Below are 19,281 nucleotides of genomic sequence, written 5' to 3'. Positions count from 1 at the left end.
AAAGCAAGGCATGACAGAGTAAGACATTCCCGATTCTGTAGTAGAAGATACAAGCCCATTTGTAGCTGGTAAATGGAACACGTTATGTACAGCTCTGCTTCTTGCAGGCAACAAAGTACAGAAAATACTCCCCTTTTAGTGAGGCAATAATTAAATTAAGAGACCAACTATTCAACTTGGCCTTGACGACCGTTGGTGCTCCTCGTAAAACTCTAATGTCAACGCTGCTAAGAACCCGGGTATACAGCCCTTCTCCCGTACCCAGAACCGAATCTGGTCATCGATCCTCTGGGCAAAAGCACTCCTTGGACCACCACCCACCTTCATAGTACCCCTCTCGCCATCGAAGACGATGCTGTTTTCATATTCATCCGTCTTTGACGGGTAGTATACGCTCTCGACGCGCATCTTGCCGTTCGGAATGAACATGACGGTCCATCCAAGGGTGCTAAAAATGGCCTCCTTGAACTCGCCGCTCTTGGCAGCCCACACCTCCTTCAACCGGCGAGACGTCTTGTGCGCGCTCGCCGCGTCGGCCTTGGCGTCTTCGACCTCGCGTTGCTTAGCTGCGAGGACGCTATGCGGAATGGTGGGGAAGTCGTGCGACTGGCGCTGCATGTGGGCAAGCAGCTCGGCATTCTCCTGCTCCAGTGCGCGCAACCGCGACGCCTTGACTGCCTCGTGGTCCGAAGTGGGGTTGGACCTGAGGGCGAGAACACGGACACGTGATGCCTCTTTGGCAGCTGCAAGCTGCTTCTTGAGCACGGCCATCTCTTTCTCAGCAAGCTGTTGGGCTCGTTGAGCAGCCACAAGTTCCTCCTGAAGCTTGCGGTTTTTGCGAGCCAACTGGCCCAGTTGTTCTGCTTGGACATCGCCGTTCTCGTCGTTTTCGCGTGACCGCTTGTGGCCTGCATTGATGGGAGCGGCACTGGGAGCCGACTCGATCGAGGATAGTTCCTGGTGCAGGTTCTGCACTTCAATTTTGTACCTGTCAATGAGGTCTTCAAGCTCCTGTATTCTTGTTGCTTTTTGTTGATCAAAGTTCTCAGGTTGGAATGTGATATCCTCAGCGTCAAATGTTTTCAGTTGAGCCCGCAGATACTCGACCTCCTTGACTGCCAGAGCGCGCTGTCTCTCAAGACGCAGTCTTCCCTTGTCGCCGCCGGCTGGCACTTCAGGAGGTGGTGCTGCTCTCAGTTTTTCGATTTCAGTGTTCAGGTTCCGGATCTCATTCTCGAGCTGCCTGATAAGCTCGTCTCGAGAGTTAAGTTCTGGCTCAACAGTGCCCAACTTCTCGACCAATGATGCTGTGTGAAGGCGTTCTTGGACCAAGGCTCTGGCAACTGCCTCCGGGGAGTCGAATTCCATCTCGCCATTGCTGGATGCCTCCCTTTGTAGATATGCAGCCCAGGCGTCCCGCTCGTCTTCAAGCCTTTGCCGCTGTATGCGTGCCTCGGACAGTTCTGCCTCGAGGAGTGGCACAGTCTCGAGCTTACGCTGTAAGGACCTCTTTTCTTCTTCAATGACCTCGACAGCCCGGTGAATTTGTCGAAAGTGTTTAAGCTCGGCCAGTTGTTCCCGGTTAGTTGCTTCAAGGGCACGAATATGCTGGACCTGGTCAGACAGCTCGCGCCGGATGACTGCCATAGTCTCGGCATCACCTGTCTGCGCTTTGAGGCGCAAAACATCCGCCTCAAGCCTGCCAATCAGGTTGTCCTTTTCCAGTAATAAAGCCTGCGCCTTCCCCAGGGCGGCTTCCCGCTCCTCACTTTCCTCGGTCAACTCCTGGGCGGTTCTTTGCGCAATCTCGACTTGTTGCCGCAGCTCAAGGGTTTTGCGTTCATTGAGCCGTGCCTCCTCGTCCTTAGCAGCGCTCAGGTCCTCCAATTGCTCCCTCAGGACGTTGGACTCTTCCTCAGCATCTCTTGCGCGCTTTTCAACTTCTCTCAGTCGCTCCTCCTTTTCGGCTCGCAGTGCGTCCAGCTCTTCTTGAAGAGCCTCTGTCTGTCGCCTCGCAGCGTCCCTCTCGGCCTCGGCCGCTTGCTTGTTCTTGAAATCTTCATCTGCGCGGCGACGGGCATCCCTCAGTTCAGAGTCCTGCTGCAGGCGCATCATCTCCTTCTCCTGATCGTGTGCTGTTATCCGGTAGTTTAATGTGCCGACCTCAGCTTTGAGCTCCTCGATGCGCCGCCGCTGGGTCTCATACTCTTCGGCGTCTGGGGGCGCCATGTTTTCTTTGCTGCTCTCGCGCGATGCTGCTCGTTGTGATACTGGATAGTCGACTCCCCCGCCGAGAACACTCTGTCTGCTGGCAGGTCTTGGGGGCGGGTTCATCTCTCCCGTGAGGATGTTGTAGGATGATTGGTGCGAGGGGGCACGGATCGAGCCAATCTGATGATATGAAATAGCAAGTGGTTAATACACTAACAGATCATGATATCTCTTTTGAATTTCTTTTTGTCCTGGAGATTTCAATTGCTTACCCTGCTGTGTCGCAAGGATGTGTGTGGTCGTGGTTCGCCGCTCCCACTGCTGGCGCGGAAGTTGGCGGATCCGGGCGAGTGACTCCTGCCAGCACCAGTCTTCTCGCCGTGGTTGTTCGGCGTTAGAGCCCGCATCCTGATCAATCGGGTCAGCGACACGCGTTGTTTGAATCCATCTCGCGACATCCCGGGCGGATCTCGACTTGACGCTAAATTTAGCGGGTGCGAAGTCACGTGCCCTACAAAAGGTCGTCTCCACTATCGTAGCTTGGCTTGGCTTGGTTTGCCACCTAGGCTCAATTCAACCGTTTGCTCTTGTGCAGCAAGTGTCTCTGTGAGGCAGAGATTTCGTTTTAAAACTTACAAAGCTGAACGGTTGCTTGTATTATCAGAGCCCAGTATGCTGTGCATATAACCTCTTTGTACATTTAGCCTTCGAAGTAGGCACCGGAAGCACTAACTTTTACTCTTTGTCCTGCAAATGCATCTACTCCGTATACCATCTAGACTAGCATCAACGCAACCGGAAATCGTTTACATTCAACAGCTCAAGGAAAACATATGCAACCAGCTAAAGCATAAAACAAAGAGTTATTACCATTGGTCATTGCAAGACCTGAGTAGATACGACAGCAATTTTTCTTGCTTCAAGCAGGTGAAGAGCCATAAGGTTGAAAACGAGAGCTCATTGTCATGTAAAGTGTACGGAGTAGTAAGTAGTTGATTGCGCTTATGACGTGCAGGGACCAGGAAAGCTAAGCTTTGCCACGCAGTGGTCTTTGCCAAGCTTTGTTCCTGAATCTTTTCATCACCATAACATAAATCACCGCTGGGTTGATTGGCGCCCAGCCATGCTTACCATGTGCGCACTAATTACCTACCTTAGCTTACTTAGGTACCTAGGTAGGTACCTAAATACTATTGGGAAACATGTCACAAAACTTTCTTGCAACCAGTAAAGTAATGACACGATCGAATATTACAGGAAAATTATATTCAAGTTTGATCCGAAACAAACCTGTCAGAGATGGTCGTTTCCTTCGGTCGCGAACTAGACTTTGCCAATGCAGGGTACCTGGGTACCTGACTTGATTACGTTTAGTGCCCACCGCTTTAGCCCATTTTGGAAGTTTCAGGGATCAGCACGCACGTACGCCGTTAGCTAAAATCCTAGCTCCGTCATGATGTTCGTCAATCCCGCCAAACCGGGTAGAAATTTGGGCGCTGCCAAACGGTTCTAACCTCCACTTCTCGACGCATTCATTACGTCTTATTTAACTTTCCTCTCTACTGCGGCGTTTCCGGCTTTGGCCCAAGTCTTTGGCATAAACACATACCGGATTTACCTTACCCATCCCATTGCGAATCTCTTAGCAATTATCAGACGCGTGATATTTTTGGAGCTCCAGCTGTCCGTCTGTTGGAACTGCACAATGCTACAGGTCTTGCGCTGGAGGGTGAGCTGCCATCCCCACATCTCTGTTATAGCTTCAACCTCAAGTCAAGTCAATCCAGGTCAACACTTAGCTGACCACCTCAACCTGTGAGCAGGGCGCAAGCCTTACACGTACCCTCATTTTCAACCAGAGAGTGTCAACGGCATCTACGGCAAGGCCGACATACTTTACATACAGACTCCTTACCCCAACTCAGAGCGGCACATCGACACGCGCATTCTCGAGCTCCACGAACGATACTTCGTCCACTCTAAAATCAGACTCCCGAAATGCAAGTCGAACAACCGGCTCTCGGAGGTCGCTCGCGCAAGAGCAGACCCTAGAGTGGGAGGACAAGGTCAACTATAATGTGGTGGACAAGTTCAGCGATCTTCCCTACCGGCACTTGGGGTACAACCAGCACATGCTTATCAATGAGGAGTTCAAAAAGGCCTTGGGAGATATTGTCAAGTCCTTCCAGGCCCCCATTATATACGCCTTCGCCTACGGCTCTGGAGTTTTCCCACAGTCAAAGCTTCTCGGGAAGGCACCTAGCGATGAACTCCTTCGATCAGTACACCCAAAACCAGACCCCGCCATCGTGCGCGCTCAGGGAGAGAGCCCCAAGATGATCGACTTCATCTTTGGCGTGTCTCACACCCAGCACTGGCACTCTCTCAACATGAGGCAGAATCGTCACCACTACAGCGCAGTGGCAAGCCTCGGCTCCGGGCTTGTGAGCCGTATTCAGGATCACTACGGCGCTGGCGTCTACTTCAATCCATATGTGAACGTGAACGGGACGCTGATTAAGTACGGTGTTGTAAACGTCGATACGCTGTGCCGTGACCTGACCGAGTGGGATACGCTGTATCTCTCCGGGAGGCTACACAAGCCCGTCAAGATCATCCGCGACAACGCGCGGGTCCGGCTGGCAAACCAGACAAACTTGCTGGCGGCCATCCGAACCGCCCTGCTCATGCTCCCAGAGGAGTTCACCGAGCAGGAACTGTATTCGCTGATTGCAAGTCTAAGCTACCTTGGTGACCCACGAATGCGCTTCCCCACAGAGAACCCGCGCAAGGTCGGCAACATTGTCAACAACAACAAGATACACTTCCGCAACCTCTACGCACCTCTCATCCGTGTGCTGCCTAACGTGAGGTTTCTGATTGATGACCCCGAGACAGCCGACCCGGCTCAGGATCTGCGCATGAGGCAGGCCATGTCGGACGAGACGCGAGGCAATATGGTTCGCAGACTGCCTAAGCGATTCCGATCACGAGTCTACTTCCAGTACCAAAAGAAGTGGCAGATCTCGCGGGCGGATTTCAACGCGGCCACCGAGAACCTGCACACGGAGGAAGGCGGCATCACGTTTGGTACCCGGCTGGGCGGCGAGTTCGACCAGCGCATCGCCAAGGACGACGAAGTCGAGCGTCGGGAGATTCTGAGGGCCGTCATCAAGCAGACCACCAGCTGGCCTAGCACAGCCCAGTCGCTGAAGGGCATCGTCATGTCCGGGTTCGGCAGGTCTTGGCGGTATCTAAGCGAGAAGATGTCCAAGTACCGTGAGGGCAAGAAGCCTCTGCCGGCTCCAGAGGCTGATGGCGGGAAATCAGATTCCAAGAGCATCTCGAGCTCAAGCAGCGAGTCTCTTTCGGAAGAAAAGACCCAAGACGAGCACAAACCAAAATCCCAGTGAAGCTATTGGGGATATTGATTTTCCTAAAAAGAAAATTTTGCCCTTTTCCTTTGTCCGAGTAATACGGTGTGGTATAGAAAAGCGGGCATTGTATGCATTGTAAAGGAGTTCTGGATAGGCACGGTGCTTCTTCTACTTTTTGAGACTTTTTATCAACGATTGTCACCAACACCACTGAACATTGAAGCTTCGCCGAGATTGAGGCTCCAGCGACTATTTTCTTCTAATCCTCCAAATAATTTATTCCATGTATGGATACTTTCCTATTTTGTTTCCTATCTTCGCACTCTTCAATGATGTCATAACCGCTACACATCTGAAGCCAGGCTCTGCTAAGCCTTTTGTACAACAGCAGCCCAGGCCGAGACGAGCCGCGTGTGGTGAAACATGGTCACTTTCTTGACGGATGCAACAAGCCTTTTGGAATTTATATTTAGGTATGTGGTTGCCTCAGTACTACCCTGGTAGCTCTGTGCGTGATTGCTTGCCAGGTTCCCATACATTTCCCCTTATCTTGGAAGCTCCCCTCCGGTTCATGTTCAAACCAGCGATGACACCACCACCTCTCATCGATCTCACCAACTACTGTCAGTTTCGAGAAGGGGATTAATTTCGAATCACGAAATAAGGCACTTCCTGTTGCATTGGAGAGCGACTTGGAGAGCTGGTTATGGGGTCCAGTCATAGTAGCTACAGAGACGTTCGTTCAACACAAACGCGTGTACGTCGTCAGATCAGCTGGGGCGAGCCAGGATGTGGATTGTTTTGGTTACTAACAGGCCTGTCATAGGTCAATTGTTCTTGGCCTGAAGAATACGGGACAGAGTAATGTCCATCCACTGCAGCGATGAATCTGGACAGCTATCCGGGGTGGAAAATAATCACTGACAGCAGTGGTACATGGCAGATACGACGCCGCTGAGCCGCCCTCTTACACCTCCGTTGAACAGATGGAGTATGAACGATTCCGGGAATAACGATAACGCACAGGTTGAGAATGATGAAAGTTTTTTTTTTTTTAGACTTGTGAGGCTGACTACCAGACCAAAAGAGTCAACCAAAAGGCTGAGTACGACGCTCAAAAGGCGCACGAGGCCAAGATAGCCAGGCAAAAGGCCGTGAAAGCCCAGCAGCAGGCCGGGTACCAAGCGGCCGAGGCTGAAAGAGACAGAGACCAGGCTCAATATGAAGCGCACGCGGCCGAAATTTATAGGCAACAGGTCGAGGATGAAGCCTACGAGGCCAACCAAAAGGCCATTCAGGAGGACGAATTCAGAAGGCTTTACCGCGCCTTCGCGGTGTACTACGATGCCTACTACGATGCCTTCAGGGCCTTTGGGGCGCTTGCGGAGTTTGAGGGCTCTGATGATTGGCCAGGTGTGGTAGATCCGAGGATGGTAAATATGACGGGTAACACTTGTGACTGGAATGAACTCTGCATGGACTGTCTGAGACGCAGGTGGACAGGGCTCATGTTGGAGACTAGTCGTAGAAAAATGGTTAAAGTCAGAAGTATCAGGAAGGACCATCTAGTTTTGCCAAAAGCAAAGAAGGTAATGGTTATTCACCAGCCCATCAAGAGGGACCCAGTCCCATACAAAAACTTGATGAGATTTCTCCAGCACCAGAAAGTTTTTCCACCCCAAGACCGCCAAAAATAAAATCACTTCTTTCCCGAGCTGCCACTACCACTGCTGCTTCCACCATAGCCAGACTGATGAGACTGGCCGCTGGGCGAGGTGTAGGTGGAGCCGCCGCTGCCATTGTTATGGTAGGTGCTGCCGTTGGAGTTGGAGTAGTAGTAGGAACCATCACTAGGATGAAGGATCAGATTTCAACGGGAATTTCTATATTAGCACCTCCCTGATCTCTTTGGTTTGGATGTAAGAAGGGAGAGAGAGAGAAAAGAAGAAGGAGGGAGCTTAACGTGTTGGAATAGTGGTAGCTGTTGGAGCCGTTGCCGTAGTCGCGCGAGCAGTAGTGGTTACCCTGCGGCAGAAAATAGTTAGATATATGAAGGACAGCAGTGGTTCTTCTACGAACACACGGGCTCTTACCTGGCTGTTGGTGCCCGAGCCGCTGTAAGAATAGCCTTTGTTGCCTGACATCGTGAATCAAGAACTGATGTTGCTCTTTGGGGAGATTGATATTGGTTGGGATGATGTTGGAGTTTCCGGAGCTTGCAGATGTCAAGATCGTGGCCTGCATGAGTTGAAGGTGATAAAGCTGAGAAGAGTAAGAGATAGTGGAACCTGCAGCGAAAGGTAGGACGAGGGGTTAATCTCCCTTTTGCCAGAGCAATCAGAGCACATGCAGCCCCACCAAACGATCATTTGCTTGCCTTTCGAAGGTTACACTCCAGGTTTTGTCCCTAAATTGATCGGTAAGTTTGCTTGGACCCTGTGATGTTACGGACTATTCCGTACTTCTGCAAAAGCCTAACGCCCAGATGGACCCCAAACGCAAACTTGAATCTCATCTTGTCGTTGACTATTAGAAAACCGCATCTCTCTACCTCCACAGTACCAAGATTTGACAAATGAAACAATAAAGGCATTGCTGGACATCTAGACCCAAGCACAGTCTTTGTCCATGAGGTGATAACAAACGGATAACAGTCCATTGACTGCGGACGCCCTCCAGGGATTGTCCTGGTAGAAATTGGAGCTGTACTATATATAGGGGTACACTGTGCATGAGGCCAAATGGTCCGATAAATCCAAACAAAAGTGAGGGGAAATTCAGGGTCGAATAATCCTTCGGGAGATTTCTGCGGGACATTAGAAAGAAAAGCAGCTAAAAAAAAAAAAAAAAAAAAAAAAAGTAAAAGGGAAAAAAGAGAAGCCTCGATCAGATCACCTCTTTGCCCACAAACTCAAAATGGGTAAATTTGGACAACGGCATATACACATATAGGTAGGTCAGTAGGCAGGTTGATAAGTGGGTAAATAGGTAGGTAAGTAGGTACGGAGTATGTACCTGGGCGGGATGAAGCTTAGTGTCTCTATCTGCGTTAATACTGGGTCGGACTTGAAAGTGACTGCTGACTACTAAAACTCGCTGATTGAAGAACGCCCTTAATATAACATGCAACTTGTCAACAAACGAGGTTTATTAGACTATCTCGACTCAAAGTCCGATCACAAGAACGATCATTATCGTTCGTTGCAGCCAGATGTTCAGTCGCCGTAGTAGTCGGCAACATGGTAGTCATCAAAGTCGCCTGAGCCGTCATTGCCGCTGTTGCTTCTTTCCTGGTCATATCCATAACCAAATCAAGCTCCATCAATATCATCAGTAGTCAACCCCAGGCCTAGTAAAGAGGAGGCTAATTTCAAAATAAAAGAAAGAATCAGAACTAGTGGAGTAAATGGTCAAGTAAACCTGTACATTGATGCTGGCTATATGTATCTTATCCTGGTTCCAGTCTCCCGCCCGAGCCGGACAACGCCCAAGAATAGACAGATGAAGAGAATTATATACTACTATTTAAAAAGAGAAAAAAACAGTTTCTAGCTTTCTAGCTTTCTAGGGGGAATGTTTTCTTATAAACGCTCAACACGAAGCGACAAGCCACCCTTGGGCCGGAAGACCACGCCCGGGTTGCTAATCTTGACATTGAAGTCGTTCCTGACCAGCTCGTCTGTCGGCAGGAACCTAAACTTGCTGAGGACCTCGATCAGCAGCACCTTGACCTCTTGCAGCGCGTACTGTTTCCCGATGCACTGCCTGGGCCCGGCGAGGAAGGTCATGATGGAGTAAGGGGTGGCCGCCTCGCCCTCGAGCTTGTCCCAGCGCTCCGGCAAGAACTCGTCCGCGTCTGTGCCCCAGATACGTTTCGACTTGTTGCAGACTGACGGGCAGACCACGAGGTGTGTTCCCTTGGGGATGGCGGTGCCGCAGATGGTGATATCCTGGGCAGCTTCTCGGTAGGTGGATACGGCTGTTGAGAAAGGAGAAGATTGGGGTTTGGGTTAGCACAGTGCCTGAATGCAGAGAATGAGGGACGCGAGTCGCGCCGTTGTTTCAATGAGGAGGGGGTTTCTTTGCGAAACTCACCTGGACTGTAGAGACGGAGTACCTCACGCATAAAGTTGTGCATGTACTTCATCCGCTCGATGTCGCTGTAGCTAGGGCGAGGGTTCTCCTTGAGCAGCGCCTCGACCTCTGCACGCAGCCTGTCTTGTATCCCGGGGTGGGTGGCGAGGACATAAGAGGACCAGGTCATGACGCCGGTCGTGGTTTCGTGGCCGGCGGACAAAAAGTTGAGAAGGTGGCCGAGGATTTCCTCGGTCGTTAGCGGATCTTTGCACTCGGCCAGCAGCCTCTCCTCGACCATGTAGGTCAAAAGGTCGCGGCTCTGGAACTTGACCTCTGCTCCCTTCCGCAAGTCGACATCCCGGATGCGTTCGCGGATGCAGGTCCGCAACATGGTTCGAACCTCTTGGGTTGCTTCGACAAAGTCGCGGTTGGCGCGGACGAACCACAGAAGTCTGCGGATGGGAACATGTATGTTGATAAATGAGATGAGGGCTGCCAGGTAGGACTGCTCAAGCATGCGACGATAACACTGTAAGAAGTCCATCCGAAGTTTGGTGGACTTGAGATTACGAAGGTCTAGACCCAGGGCCGTGATGCCGATTATGTCGATGGTTGCCTTGGAGTAAACGTGCTGCACATCGATGCTACCGTCCGTACTGGTGGCTATTCTGGCGTCGAGATGTTGCGAAAGCTCTTCGGCCTTCTCCTGAAATATGGGAAACATTTTCTTCAGGTTCGGAACTGAAAAGACATCTGCTCTATGGTTAATTCCCGGCAAATGACGAGGCGGTAATCCCCCAAGAATTTTTATTAGGCCAGCAACTCACTGAGAATCATCTTCCGGTGTCTCTTGTGCTCATCTCCCTCAGTAAACAGCAGTCCGGTGCCAGCAATGTCACCAACAAAGCGGCCAAAGAAGCCGGGCTTTATGAATGCATAACAGTGCGTCGCAAAGACCTCGCGGTGCGCCTCAATGCCGTTGATCAGAAGGGTCTCCCTGTTTCCAATGGTGAAAAACCGCACGAACGGACTATCAGGCCATTGACTCGTCCATTTGAGATATAGCTCGTTTGGGCAGGATGCTCGGAACTGGTTGACAAGCTGTCCGAGCATAAAGTGGTTCCCCTATATTGTCGTAATGAAGTTAGGTACCTAATCAAGTAGCCAATGCAGATATCGTCTAACATAAGAAGAAAATGGTTAGACATGTAACTGCCCTATCACATACCTTTGGTGTTGGCAGATGTCGCAGGGGAGAGACATGGACAGGGTATATGAATATCCGGTATATCTTGACGCAGAAATACTGCACCAAGAAAAACACCGAAAAGACCGCAACAAGCTCCTTGCGAGTCGTCAGGGCAAGCGATCGATATTCATGAAACCCGACCCATGCCACCGTCTCCAGCGCAGAGAGAACAGCGCAGGTCTGGATATCCATCCCTACTGTCTCAAAGGTCGTAACCCGAGGCAAACGGCTTGTTCAGGTAGAATGCCGGTTTCTTTGGAAAAACAGGTCAGCATGGCTAAGATGTTTTGTCTTTAAAAGATCTTGAAAGAAACGACCCAAGAGTAAACGCTTTGTTATGCAAACACAGAAAAACAAAAGAAGAGTATGCAGTCAGCTGACCACGATAACAAAAAAGTAAATAAGGGGAAAGGGGAAAAAAAAAAAAAAGATTAGGTGGATCGCAACGGTCCCTCTTATTGAGAGGCCGTGCACAACTTGTCAACGCAGACAGACACGACGACGACAACGACGAAGCTGCTGACTGCATGCATAGGGCTGTGTGTTTCTGTGACTGTGACTGTGACTTTTTCTTTTTCTTATTTCTGCGGTTGGTGCAGAACCCGACCCAACGGGCTGGTACGTATGTGGGTGGAGTGGGTGAAGCAAGGGGGAGAGTGAGAAAAACAAAAAAAAAAAAGAAAAAAAAAAAAAGAGAAAAAAAAAAAAAAAAAAAAAAAAAAAAAAAAAAAGAGAAATTACCTGAGCTACCGCCGAAAATTCGTCCAATGTATTCTATTTAATTAAAACCGTGTGTTCCAGTGTCCCGAGCGAAAGGCTCCAAACTGACTCTTGTCCACTCGACAACCGAACCGAACTGATGGAAACAAGACGAAGATTTGACGGGGATCCCCGGTGTTTACTCTCGTCGAGGTCGAGCTGGACCAGACTGTCGGGGCTGTATTTATATTCCATTGAAAACAAAGATACAAGACCTTTTGATCCTCCTCTGCGGAGTACTCCGTAGGAAGTCCATCTCGGGCTCCTCTAGAGATCCGAATAGATAGATTGCTTCTGAGAGGCTGTCTTATTTGTCAAATCCCGTCGCCCTCTGGAGACTTTGACTCGCCCTCGGGTGTTAGTGGCAGCCCAAGCATATGCCCGCATTGACCTGTACCGAATGTCCAGTGTAGCAACGCGTCCCACACCACCCAACATCTGACCTTTTTACTTCTTTGTCTCCCTCCTTTCTCCAACAAAGACAAATCAAATCAGCTGGCTTACTACCCAAGGATGTAACTGTAGTCTAGACAAAACAAAAACAAAAAAAAAAGCCACTCGTAGAGGCTGCGATTTGGTAGTTGACGATGTGGTGGCAACATACCTCGTAGAATCGTGTGTCGAACTCTGTCAAGGGTCCGACCGGGTGATCCCAGCATCATATTGATTTTTTTTTTCTCTGCCGTTCGCTTCCCCGACTCTCCAGGCAAGATCCAAGTTCTCGGATTCCCAGGCTTTTGGTCACTAGGGCTGTCACCGCCCATCAGGCTCATCTGCGCGCGTCAGAATTCTCCGTCGGCCTTCTTCACCGTTGGTTGACATGTCCCAAGCCTGAGATTGGCAGAGTGAACTTGACTGCAATAATTTTGAGTTTGGATGAATCCCGCTCCATTCTGTTGCTGCATCGAATAACATACCCACAAATGTACCTATGTCATCTCAAGGTTACGCTGATTCACCGACGTGGGTCATAATTCCTCGCTCATCCCTCCCGGGTAACAATCATACCGGAGACAGAGTGGCGTCGCAGGATCGATCAGCTTCAGGGTCTAGACATCAACACCCGCACGTTTGTAATAAGAGGCCAGCAAGATCCATATACTGTTAGCCTCTGAAGGGCATTCTTCTTTTCATCGCTGTAGCCGGTTGCCACCAACGGGGGCGATATATTTCACCCGGCAGGCAAGCAACGGCGAACGCATTGCAAAGTCGGTACCGACCTCGCTTACCCGGAGGGATCCATACTGCTGGATCAAAAAGCAAAGGTTGCGTGCGTATGCAATCAGCGTCCATCTTCAGCCCATAATGGAGTGCGAAGGAAGCCCAACGAGGGTCGCCAAGTATATACCCCCGAAAGTTATGCCGAGTGTGATCTGGAGCGCTCGCAGAATGGGTAAAACAAATACGAATAGTCTTGTTATCTGCGAGATTCTGAATCGGTTAGCTGCAGAGAAGAACGCATAGATAATGAACTCCGACCCGGGCGCTCCCGTGATTCGCGCAACGGTTTGCTGTTTGTCCTTGTTGACACACCATACAGTAACTTGTCGCATTCCAAGGCTTCGGACGACACGGGAAAACATTTGACAGTTGTCAACGAGTCATTGTAGCCGCTGTGCCCGACTTTGGTAACAATGCCAGCTGCCAGCTGTCAAGTTGTGTATAGCATGGCATGTTGGCAGCCTTTCCGCTGGGGTAGATCACAAGGTTTCTCGGCTCCATTGCGTCGGTAAAGGGTGGTGCTGTATGGAAAGGACTGTGTCAGCATCTCATGGCGTAATCTTTACCGAAACTCAACTACCGTTGGGTCCACACAGCCTAGGTAGGCTTGATAGGATAGGACAAAGTTGGTGCAGCTAGTCCCCATATTCGCACCCCTGACATCCGACGCCGATATCTTGAAAAGTGCCATGGGACCCTGGCCCCTCTCCCTCTCACTCTCCAGACGAAAATCATAGGTAGGTATGCACTACTCCGTATGTACATGCAGCAAGCTGATACCAGAAGCAAAAAGTCGGTGAGCAGTGGCAAGGGATTAATTAGCCTGTGTGAGAAGGAAATAGTCAAGAGGAAAAAAGACTTGATTTTCTTCATTGGTAGCGTAAGTGCATGAGAGAGTCGTGATAAAATGCTACACCCTGACCGTTTAATAAACCCCAGAAAACCTTTGTGAGAGATAGAAACCAGAGGTATGGACGACATAGATTGCCAACAGGACGACAGGAAACAAGAAAATGAACAAATTAGGAAGGGATAAGAGCAGCGCCAGCGCCTTGCAAACGCCACCCACGCATCACATCATTACATGACTTTCGGGAACATTGAGTAAATAGTTCCTTTGCACATGTTCGAAAGCTTTCACATCGGACATTTTATGCCGCTACTCCACAACAAGCTCTTCAAGAACCCGCATAGCTCTCGTCCCCTCCTTTTCAAACGAGCTGACCAGGGCTTCGCACTCGTGCTTGAGTTTCTGCTCGGCCCTACCGGCGTTATGATATATCCACTCCTCCACCGTCATCCGGCTCTCAGGTGAACTAAGGTCACCACCTTGAGAGAGGAACCTGTGAACATGCCTCGAGCTAGTGGCTTCCTTGTCCATGTTCTCATCATCCGCTCCAATCAGGGTATCATGGTTTGCGAAAATGAGGTCGATATCCACCGCTGTCCATGGCGTTGCACTCTGAAGCCCACCTATGACCCGGGGATTGCCGCCATCGCGTTTCTTCATTGGAGATGTGGCTCTCACAGGGGTAGAAACCGGGACATCGTGCGGCTTTTGGGCGCTACTGGCTGCAGGTGCTAGTACCACACGTTTGGAGACGGCACTTGCAAGTGGTCTGGAAGACGGGGGCTGATTCTCGGCATCAGATGACTGAGGTGATTGGGATGGTGACAGCACAGCTTGCTTAGCAGAGGGAGTGGCGGGTGGCGGAAGGCTTGGCTGGTTTTGTGTTGCTGATCGTCCAACGGGTGGGATAGATTGTTGCTTATGCATTCGCGCCGATGAGGAAACTGGTGCTTCAGGAAGAGAATCGAGCACAGGCTCTGGTGTTTTCTTTGGCCCCGTCTGACGCGTGAGATTCGTATCGACGATTGAAGGCATGGGGGGCTCCTGTTCCGACAAAGGCGACGGTCCAGGCTTGATAGATGGGCGGGATAGTTGACTGCTCGAAGAAAACCGGGATGATGTTGACTTCTTAGGACGACCTCTACCGCGCTTTGGGGGCGCCTCATTCCTCACGATTGTGGCTGTGCTTGAATCGTGTACCTCGCTGGCATCGTGGAAAACATCCACCTCAGCGTTCAACTGGGCAGAAGGTGATAGTTCATCCACGTCTGGATCATATAATGTAGGTTTAGGCTGATCTTCTGGATCCAAATCCATAGCTGTTTCGGCTGCGGGTTCTGGCGTTGATTCCTTTGCCTTCTTTGTCTGCTTGGAGACTTTGCGTGTGCCTGTCTTTTTGCCCTTCTTCGGCACCGCAAGATCTTTACTCTCTTGGGCCATTGACACCTCATCCTCCAATGCTTGAAGGTCCGCCTCGACAGCCACCTCGTCTGGCTGGGCCGGTGTCGGGTCAAACATCTCAAAGTCTCTCTCCTCGGGCTTTTCTTGCGGTACTTTTGGGGCAGGAGCCTTTTTCGCCGCGGCTTTCTTGCTCTTAGCCTTGGAGGTCGCAGCAGGCACATTTATCCTCTCCGAGTCGGAATCAGCCGCAATGTCTTCATCATCAGTCAGCGGCCTAGCAAGATCCTCCTGCAATTGGCGGTCCAGCTCATCATCAGCGGGAACTTTGGTTCGTCGCATAGATGCTGTCGATGCTGTCGATGCCACCGACATAGCCGATGCTTTTCGTGCTTTGGTCGCCTTGGTAGATGTTCCGGCAGCTGCCCGTTTCTTCCCATTTGTAGTTTTTGGCCGTGTATTGCTTTCTCCCATCTCAACATCAGCCTGTGAAGTTGTCGTGAGGACCGATGCATCCGGATTTTGGCTTCCACGAACACGCGTCGCGCGCTTCTTGGGCGCTGGGGCCTCTGAATTCGTGATGGCCGAGTCTTCCATAGAGTCACTTGCTCTCTTGCGGCCTCTGGCAGGCTTCGGTGGTGGTGGTGGTGGAGGCGTTTCTTCGTCTTCTGGTTCGATGTCTTCATGGATCTCCACCGGCTCTTCCTTCTTGGTCCGGGCCTTCCGGGCTTTCGTAGCTGCCGGAGCCTTCTTCGTCTTCGCTGTCTTCTTACTGCTCTGTGTCATTACCGAGGCGGTTGTCATGACGCTATCATCGTAGTCGGCAGGAATATCGGTGACAGTCGTCAAATCCGAGGCGGCTGTAGCAGCAGACTGTGTTGAAGCCCGCGATGCTTTGGAGCCCCTAGTCGCCTTTGCTCTCGTCTTTTTCGGTGGCGGCCTGCTGTTGATAAATTCAAAGAAAGGACAGTCTGGTGACCGCTTATAGTGCTCATCTCTGCGTGCCCAGTCAGTACCAGCCATTGATCTCGCCTGGACTGTTTCCAAGCATCCGCACTTACATTGGCTTGTCGCTCGCCTCCCACCCATCTAGTGCTAACTGGCAGTAGGCACAGGTAGTGTTGTCGTCCGACTCATTTGTTGGCGTATAAATCCATCCAGCTTCAGCAAGCTAAGTGTTGTTGGACGTCAGTTAGCACAAAGATCTGTGTAAGAAACCAGGAGCTGAATCACAGCACAAGCTTACCTGCTTTATTTTGCACTTCCATCCCTTTTTGGACTCGTATGGCCACCTTCCTGCAAACGTGGCCTTGCGTGCCTCCAGCAGCCTGGCCTCCCTAGGGTCTACCTGCTCCAAGCCATCGTGCTCGGCCTCAACTGCGGCAGTCACGGCCCAGCCGCAACTAGGAGAGTGCTTGAGGTGTTCTTCTATCGGATTGTCTTCGGCTTCCCAGCCGTCCATCTGTTTGTGGCACAGAAAACAAGTGACGTTGTCTGGATTTGACGGGTGCGGATCGAAATAGAAGCCAGCCTTGGCAAGCTATTGTCGCGACAAAAGAATGTTAGCTCGATATAACTCGGATGTAACTCGAAATCAGGCACGCCAAAAACATCTCCAATCATGGCGAGTCCTACCTCGAATGGTGGCAGGAATTTGTGCGGCCACGTCAATGTTTTCGGTGTCCTGGAGCTTGCATTGGACGCGCGTCTCTTGGCCACTGGTTGAGGTTCGAGAAAAGACGCAAGTCGATTCTCGTAAACAAAATATTGATCTGCGCCGGTCAGAGACGCCATTTTGACGATTGAATGGCGTCGTTGTGGTGTTCTCGGCTTCGGTCGTGGACGCCAGGCGCCGTGGGAGCGCGGCAAATCGGTTCTATGCAATTATTGGTGATGCGCGACACACAGCTTCGGCAACGGCGCTCGGAATCGGCAACGCGTAAAAAAACTTTACAGCGATATGAAACAGTATCTAGGACCAGCTGTTGCCATTGAGTGCAGTGGAGAAGAAAATATAACAGTTGAATCTGCCAAAGTCATGAATCTGTAGATATGATATTCGAGAATTGGCGAGCGTAGACGAGGTCGCACCTTACGCCGCGCGATGATGTTGTTTTGTCGCGTTTCTTGGTTAATACTTTGTCTTTGTTTACATTGGGCGGGGCTGTGGCACCACGTTGCTTGGCTGTGGCGTCGTGTTCACAATCGCCAATCGCAGAGCGCCCATCGGTTGGCCAGGCTCCACTGCTCACAACCCCGGTCTACCGGTAAGTTTTTGTTGTGCAAAGAAAATTCCTTAAACAACAAAGCGACGTCAGGGCGTCCACACACGGCGCATACAAAATCGAAGTGACTTTACCAGTACCAGGCAGTCGTTAGATGTGACTCTAAACCTAAAGTTTATTTAGGTTACTTTCAGAATCGAAATCCCATCATTTCAAAACCAGCCAAACATACATGGGTTGTTGGCTTATTGATAACCCAATGCGCCTATCTGTTCATCTGAGGCCTTGCATTGGTATTTGATCGAATCTTAATATTATCTCAACGACAATTGCAGTTTCCTATAGACCACAACGAATCCAGAATTGCGAGGGTGCTGGGTGAACCTAGGACAGCTTCCGTGTACTAGTGCAAACATGTGAGGCTAGGCTTTCTACCTTGTGCATCTATCTTTCCTACCTAACTCTTGTGTCCAATCATGAAGCATAGAGGCATTGATATTTGCCAAGAGTCGCAACGGTTACAAGTCGAAAAACTCAACCAGAGGCTACTGGACGGGATCTTGCCTTCTATGTGGAATCTGTAGTTTTCAGACGAATTGTCAATCATGCACCTACCGAAAAATCACCTCAATTAACAGTTAAAAATAGCCGGACCACAGCTACAACGTTGTTTCCTCGGACGTTACACTGGATCAAATGATTGGCGGAAGACAGAAACAAGGGTTGAAGTATCTATCGATGCTATCCCGGGGACACAGACCCCAACAGAGCTATTTTCAAAAGGATAGACTTTCTCTCGACGGCGTAGTAGCGGCGTGAAAAGGCTCGGAGTATTCAGCGTCATCCCATGGAATTATCTGCGGGGTCTGCAGAACACCGGCACAGTAGTAGGTACTCTGCAGCAGGAAGATCCTTATTTCGATGCAAATGATTGATACGTCGTCAAGGTTATCGAGAATCTACCTAAGCTGCCAAGGAACACAGATGTCGCAAAAAGCGTGTCTACTACGTACTTCACGATAGAGAACCATAAGGGGCCCGTAGCTATCAAAGGCAACTAGGCAGGCTAAAGCTGGATCGTCTTGACTTCGTTGGTGCGATTGGTTGTTGCCAGTCGGAAAAGATACAATGAGGTCATTAGTCGAGTGACCTGCCGCCAAGTGCAGCCAAGTCGTCGCAGTCTCACTGTCGCTAAGGATAGAACTAGAATTGCCCAATCCAGTGGTAAGTAAGTGCAGATGCTCGGATGGAGATGAGGATATGCAGCAGTTCCATCGGGTTTAGTATTGCCACAAGGGACAATTCAGCTCAACTGGGATCTCGACAAGATTCCGGCATCTCGGCAACGGTCAAGTCATGCAAAAACCTGCAGCAAACTGCCATCAAGCCATGTATAATCACGTACGTGTTCCATATCCTGTTGCATCTCGGCTTCTGCATTAAACAGCACGATTGTGAAAGTAACTGTTGGGGCTATGGGGCTGCCTTGACTGCCTCGGTTAATTGGTGAATTGGCTTTTTCCCAGTCGCCTTAGTCTCGGAGGCCGCCCGTTTCAAGCCACCGAGAGAAGTTTCTAGGCGCTTCAGAGAGTGTACAGATAATGCAGATATGCATCATCTCTTGGGAGTCTTAGAACACTTGTCGTTCGTTATCCCGGTTCCAGACTGGACGGAGGAGCGGGACGCCATCTGTAGTATGAGTTGTCTATTCCTCTTGGCAATGGAACCGTAATTACATGTACTACGCGTAGCCTTCGAACTAACCGTCTGCAACCTGTTCAACTGGCTTGACTCCAAGCAAAGCAAGCAACAAATGGATCGATTACCCCACCATGCGGAGCATTTCAAGGGTCCAGGGGTTTGTCTCCGTTAGCGCGGGGCAGCCTTTCAGGCACAGCTTGAGGCAGGGCCAAA

At 50.5% G+C, this 19,281-nt stretch overlaps 7 protein-coding genes across 7 annotated transcripts; 2 read left to right on the top strand and 5 right to left on the bottom strand.

Moving 5' to 3' along the window:
* Positions 1 to 171: 171 nt before the first annotated feature.
* Positions 172 to 2,669, bottom strand: PgNI_01411 (uncharacterized protein; the record flags this gene model as incomplete). Its single annotated transcript, XM_031121483.1, has 2 exons — positions 172 to 2,391; positions 2,484 to 2,669. The coding sequence occupies 2 exons, from the start codon at positions 2,667 to 2,669 to the stop codon at positions 172 to 174; spliced, it is 2,406 nt and encodes an 801-aa protein (XP_030986215.1).
* Positions 2,670 to 3,672: 1,003 nt separating this feature from the next.
* Positions 3,673 to 6,264, top strand: PgNI_01410 (uncharacterized protein). The gene is made up of 3 exons (XM_031121482.1): positions 3,673 to 3,940; positions 4,035 to 5,873; positions 5,977 to 6,264. The coding sequence occupies exons 1-2, from the start codon at positions 3,917 to 3,919 to the stop codon at positions 5,622 to 5,624; spliced, it is 1,614 nt and encodes a 537-aa protein (XP_030986216.1). The 5' UTR covers positions 3,673 to 3,916; the 3' UTR covers positions 5,625 to 5,873; positions 5,977 to 6,264.
* A 310-nt stretch (positions 6,265 to 6,574) lies between these two features.
* Positions 6,575 to 7,110, top strand: PgNI_01409 (uncharacterized protein; the record flags this gene model as incomplete). Its single annotated transcript, XM_031121481.1, has 3 exons — positions 6,575 to 6,579; positions 6,676 to 7,021; positions 7,084 to 7,110. The coding sequence occupies 3 exons, from the start codon at positions 6,575 to 6,577 to the stop codon at positions 7,108 to 7,110; spliced, it is 378 nt and encodes a 125-aa protein (XP_030987478.1).
* A 177-nt stretch (positions 7,111 to 7,287) lies between these two features.
* Positions 7,288 to 7,732, bottom strand: PgNI_01408 (uncharacterized protein; the record flags this gene model as incomplete). Its single annotated transcript, XM_031121480.1, has 3 exons — positions 7,288 to 7,438; positions 7,552 to 7,613; positions 7,682 to 7,732. The coding sequence occupies 3 exons, from the start codon at positions 7,730 to 7,732 to the stop codon at positions 7,288 to 7,290; spliced, it is 264 nt and encodes an 87-aa protein (XP_030987477.1).
* Positions 7,733 to 8,985: 1,253 nt separating this feature from the next.
* Positions 8,986 to 11,495, bottom strand: PgNI_01407 (uncharacterized protein). The gene is made up of 4 exons (XM_031121479.1): positions 10,894 to 11,495; positions 10,493 to 10,790; positions 9,684 to 10,418; positions 8,986 to 9,567 (listed from the first exon to the last, which is right to left on the bottom strand). Exons 1-4 carry the CDS (start codon positions 11,104 to 11,106, stop codon positions 9,170 to 9,172), a joined length of 1,644 nt encoding a protein of 547 aa, XP_030987472.1. The 5' UTR covers positions 11,107 to 11,495; the 3' UTR covers positions 8,986 to 9,169.
* A 1,556-nt stretch (positions 11,496 to 13,051) lies between these two features.
* On the bottom strand, positions 13,052 to 13,438 carry PgNI_01406 (uncharacterized protein). The gene is made up of 2 exons (XM_031121478.1): positions 13,212 to 13,438; positions 13,052 to 13,104 (listed from the first exon to the last, which is right to left on the bottom strand). Exon 1 carries the CDS (start codon positions 13,393 to 13,395, stop codon positions 13,267 to 13,269), a length of 129 nt encoding a protein of 42 aa, XP_030987471.1. The 5' UTR covers positions 13,396 to 13,438; the 3' UTR covers positions 13,052 to 13,104; positions 13,212 to 13,266.
* A 352-nt stretch (positions 13,439 to 13,790) lies between these two features.
* Positions 13,791 to 16,936, bottom strand: PgNI_01405 (uncharacterized protein; the record flags this gene model as incomplete). The annotated part of the gene is made up of 4 exons (XM_031121477.1): positions 13,791 to 16,139; positions 16,204 to 16,313; positions 16,389 to 16,682; positions 16,778 to 16,936. 4 exons carry the CDS (start codon positions 16,934 to 16,936, stop codon positions 14,054 to 14,056), a joined length of 2,649 nt encoding a protein of 882 aa, XP_030987470.1. The 3' UTR covers positions 13,791 to 14,053.
* Between the last annotated feature and the right edge of the window lie 2,345 nt (positions 16,937 to 19,281).

The sequence above is a fragment of the Pyricularia grisea genome, assembly GCF_004355905.1.
Source record: "Pyricularia grisea strain NI907 chromosome Unknown Pyricularia_grisea_NI907_Scaffold_1, whole genome shotgun sequence".
In the NCBI taxonomy this organism is placed as follows: domain Eukaryota; kingdom Fungi; phylum Ascomycota; class Sordariomycetes; order Magnaporthales; family Pyriculariaceae; genus Pyricularia; species Pyricularia grisea.
This window is presented reverse-complemented; position numbering and strand designations above follow the sequence as displayed.